This window comes from Lepidochelys kempii, chromosome 1 (genome assembly GCF_965140285.1).
Source record: "Lepidochelys kempii isolate rLepKem1 chromosome 1, rLepKem1.hap1, whole genome shotgun sequence".
Classification (NCBI taxonomy): domain Eukaryota; kingdom Metazoa; phylum Chordata; order Testudines; family Cheloniidae; genus Lepidochelys; species Lepidochelys kempii.
This window is the reverse complement of record NC_136380.1, coordinates 304,835,609-304,845,079: the sequence shown is the minus strand read 5'-3', so window position 1 is coordinate 304,845,079 and position 9,471 is coordinate 304,835,609. Positions and strand designations below refer to the sequence as shown.

Here is a 9,471-nt window from a genome sequence, read left to right as displayed (position 1 = left end):
CAAATGGGTATAAGGCAGTAGAAAGCCATGCAATAAAAAACGGGTAAAGACATTTGGAGAATAGGTGAAGGTTGGTTTGTAAGGAAGAAAATATAGAAGAGGTAAAAACAGTGAGAAGCTTTAGGGCTGGGCAGGAATAGAATAGTGACAAATAGGGATGGGATAAAATAAAAAATTGTGCACATACACTTTCTCTTCCCCAACCATTAGATAATATATGTTTCTGCCCCCAGAAAGCCTGCAATGTGATTTGTGTTTGAGAGCTGTATACATAAATCAGTAATAATGTGGGGTCTTAGGACTACTTCCAGCCCTTCCAAAAGTAAGAGTGCAACAGAATTACTGTTTTAGTTTCATTCTAACAAAGGCCTATTCAGCTTTCCAAGTGAGTGTTTCTGTGCCTGTATACACCGCCCAGGCTCCTCTCTTCCATTCAAAATGCAACAGTTCTAACTCCCAACACCAAGCATGTCCCCTACCTGAGGCCTATTTCTGTCAGCTTGGTTCCAATAGACCAAGTTTTGACACTTAGGAATGTGGAACATTTACGACTCACGGTACATTACATCTACGGGATGTGTTTATTTTCATACCATTGTATATTATTTTTTACAGTATTTTGGGATTTAATTTTTTCTATCTAATCTCATTTAAGCTTACTCTTCTGCTCCATACAGTAATAAAAGTAATAAATAATGCTTCTTAGAAATGTAACATATTTAAGCACATATGAAACAATCTCTGTAATGTTTTAATACATACCCGATAGTACAATTTGTCCTTATTTTTATGTTCATATTTTAGAAACCAAGTAGTTCTGGTTTTACATATTAAAAAAAAATTGATACAACTCTTAAAGGATAGTAAAATAAAAACATGATTTCAACAAACAACAAAAAAATAGATATTTACCAAAGGCCTCTTCTAACAAGTCTTGCAATTTAAAAATCATTTGATGAATTATGAATCACCTGTAAAATAAATAAATAAATAAATAAATAAAGTGAAGACATTCTGGATTTTGGTAAATATTTATAGAGCCAAACAATATGAAGTATATGTAACAATCAAATTTCTAGTGAAAATGTGTGCAAGTGGGTTTATTTTGAAAGGAAAATTCCTACTCCCAGTGTCATACCCAATTAAATTCTCCAGGTAATGACCCCATTTGCATAGAGAGCTGAACCCACAAGTGGGAATTTTAATGGGCACACCACCTGAGTACATTAATTGAGAGTGACACTACTTGAACTAGTTTTGTGCTTACCCCACTGAAAATTCTACTCATATTATTTTTAATGTCAAGCTACAAGTCAAATTTCAAGATGACGGATTTGTTCTTTTTTAAGCATTGAATTTGAATAAAAGAATGCTTTAATTATGTTATGCATTGCATAGCTTTGCTTTAACTAATCTGTAGTTCTGATTCTCACAATTGCTTCATTTTTTCAGTGATTGGAATTTAATTTTCTTCATTAATTTGTGAATAATTAGATACAAAATAATGCCTTCAGCAGCTAAATTGCTTTTGGATTGCTGTTTAATGTACTTTTACCGGAATATGTGTTACAGTTAAGCTGGCACAATAGTTTACTAAAATGTAATTGCGTAAATATGTCTAAATTATTCTTTCTGATGCAACAAGATTGAATATAAATTTCAGTCATCGATGATGTCCCTTTTCTCAAACTTAACTTCACCAAAGCATACTTGCCAAAAAGTGATCACTCATACAAAGATATTAGTTGTCATTTATGGTGGTTCTCTTTATCCTTCAGACAGTGTTCATGATGACCTTCAAGTTATTGTGGATTCTAAGCCATCACTTGAAGCTTTCATTAATTATGTAATCAAGGTGTCTTACCACCACATCAAGAAACAGACAAATGAAGAGTTATGTTTTCTAGGCAGGCTAGCAAAACCTTGTCTTTTAATCATATCTCACCTCTTACATTTCTGCTTGCAGGTCTTCCACTTACCAGTTTTCAACAGCTGTAAGCATTATAGAATTCAGCAGCTAGACTACATCATTCCACTGTATTATCTACCAAGTTTAGAAAAATGTGCAGGCCACACAGTAGAAACTGTTTCAAGATTGTCAACTTTATATTATAAATGATATAAAAATTATAAAAATTATATAGAGCATGGCTCAAATTATGAGATCTGCTGGTTCTTTAATTGGACACATTAATCAAGCAGAGATTAACCAAGATTTTTATAGAGTACTATTTATTATTTGGCACTTATTTGAAGTAATTTCATATGAAAAATATCAATGATAATGATGGATTAGCATATTTTGAATTCAAATACACTATTACAGTGGAAACCTCTTAAAATGAAGTAATTTTTTCCCTCCATGTGACAACTTCAGTATGGCCCAGATTCAGGAAGCAGTAGTCCATTATTCCATGGTTAATCCCACTGATTTCAAAGAAACCACTCATGCAGTGGGATACTACTCAGCAGGAGTAAGGGAGGCCAAATGCGGTCATAGAAAGAAGAAATCCATTATGGATCCAATGCTGCAATTCTACTCAAGTGAGTGTAGTTATTCAAGTGCACATAATTTCAGGGTCCTATGCATCAGTAGCACTATCTATTACTATACATGGATGATACATTTTCTCCGTTACATGTTCTACATTTAAAATATAGCTGAGTTACAGTTGCTGCAGAAAACCCATAGTAGGTTACTTAATGGAGATTAAGCTGGAGATCTCCAAATATATTACCTTCAGAAGTCTGTTTTCTTGGAGTTGGATCTAGTACCAAATATGGAAAATATAAGAATTTAATCTACCATAGGACAAAAACCTTGACATGTCAAAAGGGTCCAAGACATCTACAAAGGAAGAATGTGTCTTTACCTGTTCTCTTCTTTGGAATACAAATATTTAAAATAGATGGAGATCAGGTTAAACAAAAGCATGCACTGGGGAATGTTTGACGTGTGAAATCATGCTATTTTTGTTTTGTTTTGTGTATGGTTGATTCCAGCATTTTTAAACACAGTTTTAATATGCAGTGAAACATTTTATAATTATATAGTGTCAAAAGTTTGCTAATCACTTGAAAAAGACCCAAAGATGGAACTGCGTGCTGAATTTATCATTTAAATAGAATACATACAGATGAAGAATGGGAAATATCAAAACCCAGGAAGATGAGTTGGAATGTTTAACACACATTTTGTTCTATGTATTGAAGCTTGCTTTTGTTCTATTTAAAGTTGCATTGGTGTGCTTTAACTAAAGTTGTATATACATTTGTATTTTCATCCACTGTTTTTAAATTATTTAACTCTGGAAATTTGATCATTTGGACTATAATTTTACAGGTTTGGTCTCTGCCCAAAGGTAAGTTTCTTTGGAAAGTTTAATCTTTCTTTGAAAAGTTCAGACATTTTGGAGTACACACAAGTTCCTTATTTCTTTTTTAATCCAGTTCTAACACCAAAACACACAAGGGTACAAAGTTGAAATGTGGCCTTCATTAAGAAGTTTTCTGGTGGAAATTCCTTAATGAATTTGTCCAAGTTAGTAGCTGTTGAAAATTACACTCTCTGCAACCTCAGTACATTTTGCCCAGTCTCTCATTTGGTGTCTGATCTAAAACTCAATGAAATCAAGAGAAATCTTTGGATCGAACCATAAATTCTCTAACGATGCAACTAAAAAGACCATAGTGTACATGAATGCATGGCTGACAGAGCGTGGCTAACTTAGCTACACAATGAAAACTTTAATGGAGGTGCATAACGAGGGAGGCAAAAACTTCATAGAAATGTCATACACGCCCAAGGAGTGCAGGAGAGGGGGGGGGGTCTAAAAAGATTTGCTAAGGTTAATAGGATGCTCCTGAAGACCTAATAAGATGCCTGGGTGGGGCATTTCAGTAGTATTCAGCCACAGAATTGGACAACATAGAATTTCTATATTTTTTCTTTTGAAAAAAGAAGGGGGAATGAGAATGGTAAAGTTGCATGGTTAAGCACACAAAAGTCAGAAAATGCCAAAGCTTCGTTGCACAATAAAAGCTTTACTCTGCTTCTTTCTACATATAAATATAATCTCATTACATGATCACATGCTATTTCTCAACTAATATACTTTTCCCCCCAATAATTTAAGTTCCATTCTGAACAATTTTTATTCTGCCTGTGCAGGACAAATAGACCATTAAATTGATTTTTCACTCAGCATACTAAAGACTAAATAATCACATACAGAAAAAAAAGCAGTTACCTACCTTACATAATTGTTGTTCGAGATGTATTGCTCAGGTCCATTGCATCCTAGGTGTGTGCACGCCCACATGCGCAGTTAGAGATTTTCACCTTAGTAGTATCCGTAGGGTCAGCTGTGGTGCCCCCTTGAGTGCCGTGCCCATGTGCTGGTACGTTAGGGGCAGCTGACGCTATGCCCGCTCGGTTTCTTTTTGCCAGCAACTCCGACAGAGGGGCAGGATGGCGGGTAATGGAATGGACATGAGAAACACATCTCGAAGAACAACAGTTACAAAAAGTAGGTACCAGTTTTTTCTTGAGTGCTTGCTCATGTTGATTCCATTCTAGGTGACTTGCAAGCAGGATCCTCAGAGGTGGGCTCAGAGTTCACAATCTAGCGGCTTGCAGTACTGCTCTACCAAAGCCATCATTGTCCTGGGCCCTCTGGGCAAGTGTGTAATGGGAGGTGAACATGGCTACCCTACAGATGTCCTGGATAGGCACTTAGGCTAGGAAAGCTGCCGAAGAGGCTTGCACCCAGGTTGAGTGGGCGGTGATAATTGCTGGAGGTGGCATCTTCGCTTGATCATAACAGCAGCGAATGCAGGCAGTGATCCAAGAAGAAATTCTTTGAGCAGACACTGGACGACCTTTTATCCAGTTGGTCACTGCAACGAACAATTGTGTCGACTTGCGGAATGGTTTGGTTCTTTCAATGTAGAAGGCTAGTGGCCTCCTGACATCTAGGAAATGCAACCTAGGCTCTTCCTCCAACGTATAAAAAGACAGGTAAGTACATGTCCTGGCCCATATGAAACTGAGACCACCTTAGGTAGGAAAGCTGGGTGAGGCCGCAGCTGGACCTTGTCTTTGTAAAAGACCATATAGGGCGGTTCTGCGGTAAGCACCCTAATCTCAGAGATCCGGTGAGAAGATGTTATTGTAACCCAGAATGTGACCTTACAGGAAAGGAGAAGGAGAGAGCAGGAAGCCAGAGGCCCCATGAGGAAGGGCCTTGACAGCACGAGACTCCCATGGAGGGATGAGTTCCCTAATGTGTGGGTAGGGTGCTTGAGGCCCTTGAGGAACCTGGAAGTCATATCCTGGGCGAAAACCGACCTACCCTCATGCAGCAGATGGAAGGCCGAGATCGCAGCCAAGTAGACCTTGATAGATCAAAGGGACAGGCCTTTGAGCTTGAGATGAAGAAGGTAGTCCAGGATTAACTACAGCGAGGCCCACTCGGGCAGAATGCTTTTAACCGAGGTCCAACAAGCAACCCATTTCAATTTGGCCAGGTAGGTTGCTCTGGTAGAGGGCTTTCTGCTGCCCAACAGGACCTGTTGGACACCAGCTGAGCACTCCTGCTCCTCCGGCATTTAACCATGCAGCATCCAAGCCATCAGATGCAGCGCTGCCAGGTTCTGCTACAGAAGATTGCTGTGATTTTGGTTACAGCAGGTCCGGCTTCAGCGGTAGCTGTAACGGAGCAGCCACCGAGAGGTCCAGCACCATGCTGAACCAGTGCTGGCGCAGCCAGGCCGGCGCTCTGAGGATCACCTTCGCCCTGTCCTGCTGGATCTTCATGAGGACCCTGTGAATTAACGGCACTGGGGGGGAAGGCATACAACAGAGGCCCCAACCACGGGAGTAGAAAAGCATCTGACAGGGAGCCTCTGTTGATCCCTCGAATTGAGCAGAAAATGGGGCATTTCCTGTTCTCCCTGGGTGTGAACTGGTCCACCTGGGGAGTCCCCCACCTCTGGAAGATGATGCTGACCACTTCCAGATGGAAGGACCACTCGTGGCGAGATGAGAAGGTCCTGCTGAGGTGATCTGCCGATGTGTTCATGGCCCCAGTGTCCAGCTAGGAGACGAATGTCATGTTGCACACAGAAGTCCCAGAGCCTGAGGGCTTCTTGGCAAAGGGCAGACGATCTGGTTCTGCCTTGCTTGTTGATATAGAATATAGCTGCTGTATTGTCCATCAGGACCTGGATCACCCTGCTTTCTATGTGAGGTAGGAAGGCTTGGCAGACCAGGTGAACTGCTCTGAGCTCCCTGACATTGATGTGTAGGGAGCAATCATGATATGACCAATGGCCTTGCATGCTGAGATCGCCCAGGTGGGCTCCCCACTCCAGGTCTGAGGCACTGGAAACAAGGGTCACCTACGGGGATGGAGCCACGAAGGGAACTCCCTCCAACACCAGTTCAGGATTCTGCCACCAGGTGAGTGACAACAGTACAGGTCTGGGACCCAGACCACACGGTCCATAGACCAACGCAAGTCATGTCTGCAGGGGCCTGAGGCAGAGCTGTGTATGTCAGACCACGTAAGTGCAGGTTGCCATGTGGCCCAACAATTGCAGGCATCTGTGAACAGTGGTGAGAGGGTGGGGTTGCATGGATGAGATGAGATCCATCATGGCTTGGAACTGAGCCCCCGGGAGGAAGGCTTTGCTCCAAGTAGAGTCGAGGACCACTCCAATGAACTCTATGTGTTGCACTGGACTGAAGGTTGACTTTTTCTCATTTATTAATCGCCCCAAGTCAAGACAGGGAGTAAACTCTTGGGGCTGATGAGAGACCAAATGGCAGTGCCATGAACTGGAAGTGCGCTGGCCCAGCACAAAATGGAGGAAGTCCCTAGGCCTTGGGAAAATGGAAATATGGAAGTATGAAAGTATTCAAATTGAGGGCAATGTACTAGTTTCCCGGATCCAGGGAGAAGCTCATGGAGGCCAGGGAGACCATGTGAAACTTCAACTTCTTGAGAGACTTGTTGAGGCGACACAGGTCCAAAATGGGTCTGAGGCCCCCTTTTGCTTTCAGGATTAGGAAGTAGCGGGAGTAGAACCCTTTTCCTTTCATGTCTCAAGGGACCTCCTCCACTGTTCCCAGTTGCAGGAGGTTCTCGACCTCTTGAACGTGAAGTTGCTCATGAGAAGGGTCCCTGGAAAGGGAATGGGAAGGTGGGTGGGAGCGAGGGTTGGTCATGAACGGCAGGGTGTAACCTGAAAATATTACTTCAAGCACCCAAGAGTCTGAGGTCAGCCGATACCAACCCAACCGAAGGGGCACAGTCAGTCGAGGAAAGAGTGGGAGGGTGGATCCTGGCAAGTGACTGGGGCGCCGTCCTCGAGCACAACCTCAAAATGCCTGCTTCTGGCTTCCTTTTCTCCTGGAAAAGCCAGGCTGAGCAGACGAACCGGAGAACGATGGGTGTCGTCGCTGAGGACCCTTGTCTCTATCCTTTCTCCTGTAGGTGCTCAGCCAAGGACTCCCCCAGGACTTAGACTTGGGGGGTGAAAGAGGTGGAGGATGGAACCGCTTCCTGTCCTGCTGAGGGCTATGAAGGCCCAAGGAGTGGAGGGTGGCATGTGAGTCTTTAAGGCTGTGGAGCCTTAAGTCCATGAGCATGGAGAAGAGCCCCATCCCCTGAGATGGGAGTGCCTCATCTCCTGGGATAACCCAGAGGACTGCAGCCAGGAGCTGTGCCTCATGGCCACCAAGAAGGCGACCACCCTAGCCGCTGAGTCTGTAGCGTCCCAGGCTATCTGGAGGGCCCCTCTCGCCACCACTGTGCCTTCGTCCACCAAAGAGGCAAACTTCTGGGCTCAGTCCTGTGGGAGGGCCCCTTTGAATTTGTTAAGTAAGTCCCACAGATTAAAATTGTACCTGCCTAACAGGGTCTGGTGGTTAGACACTCAAAATTGCAGACTTGCCATCAAATAAACTTTTCTGAAAAACAAATCCAGTCTCTTGGTATCTTTGTTTTTTGGCATGCCGCTGACTTGGCCCTGCCTGTCCCTTTCATTAACAACAGACACACTGGAGGGTGCGTGTACAAATATTTGAACCCTTTTGCAGGAATGTAATACTTCTTTTCCACCTTCTTAGAAATAGGCAGAATGGAGAGGGCATCTGCCACAGCGATTTGGCAATCTTAAGGACCTCTGCGTGGACGGGCCCTGGAGAAGGATATAACATGACAGAGGTCATTGGATTCCTCCATGAACTCCTCAATTTTTACGTTCAAATTGGAAGCCACCCTTTTAAGGAGGGCCTGGTGCTCCTGGAAGTCGTTGGGGGGACTGCCCATTTGGGAGGGACCCGCCAGCACTTCGTCTGAAGACAACGATGATTGCACCACCGGGCGTGGGGCGGGTTCCCCTTCCCTCTCTGGCTCCTTGGGTGTTGGAGCCTGCAGCACTGTCCCCGCATTGGATTCAGTGCCGTGTTCTGACTCTGGTGCAGCGGTGCTGGAGACGGTTTTTCCAAGGCAGCCAGGGAGGAATGGTGGGAATATGGGACTGGCATTACGGGCAGGCCCCACGGGTTCCAGCATGGCCATTGAGCAGGACACGGTGCCTGCTGCCATGCTGCAGATGCTACACTGGTCTCGCGGGTCGGCAGCGAATCACCCCTCCTTGCCGAGAGGCTGAACTCCCAGTCCGACTCCGACCACTGCCCTTCCAGTGACCAACACAGGGCTATCGAGGCCTCAGTTTACCGATTGACCCTAGTCAGCGATCAGTGAGATGGGGGCGAGGATTGGTGCCTGCCCGATGAGTGGTACCAGGGAGGTGTAGATTGGTGCCATGATGGCGAGCGATCCTGCCCCGGTGGGGGACTGACATCTGGGAGACTGTCTAGGTGAACGTGACCTGTGCCACAGCAATCTTTGGCGGGACTTGCCAGTACCATAGGTACTGCATGGGTGGTGGGTATAGTAGGCCAGGGAAGCCACCAGATCCCCAATTGCAGGGTTTGGAGGGAAGTTTTTGATTTATTATGCCCCATGCCTGTTCTGGGGTGGCTGAGGAGGCGGTATGTGCTATAGCCTGCTCAGCCACCCCGGAACCTGCCTGGGGCATAGAAAAAGTTTCTTCTGGAGAAGAGAAAACACATGCTTTTCTCCATGCGGCTTGGGATCTGGGGAGGGGAGGGAAGAGGAGGCTGCCGCTGGCCCTGGAGGACTCCTCCAGGCAGGTGGGGATGGTGCGGTGCCAGTCGCATTGCTTGTTCCTTAGCCGCTGGGTCCACTTCAGGCAATGAGTGCCCTAGGAGAAGCCAGGGTCCCCTGCCACTCCCAGGAGTTGGAGTCCGATCCCTGGCCAGGCTGGGGGGTCCGACTGCAGCGGTACCCCCATGAAGCCCTGGGGCAGGCACATAGCCTAACATAGGTCCTTTGCCTGAAGTCCCTTTCCCCTCTGGAGCTGAGGGCTCTTCTTTTG

At 44.9% G+C, this 9,471-nt stretch overlaps 1 protein-coding gene across 1 annotated transcript in view; it reads right to left on the bottom strand.

Moving 5' to 3' along the window:
- Positions 1 to 605: 605 nt before the first annotated feature.
- Positions 606 to 9,471, bottom strand: part of MDFIC (MyoD family inhibitor domain containing) — a 75,423-nt gene continuing 66,557 nt past the window's right edge. Inside the window, exon 5 of the mRNA XM_073328139.2 lies at positions 606 to 971. Coding sequence (XP_073184240.1) covers positions 961 to 971 — 11 coding nt within the window. The 3' untranslated portion in view covers positions 606 to 960. The remainder of the gene's footprint in view (positions 972 to 9,471) is intronic.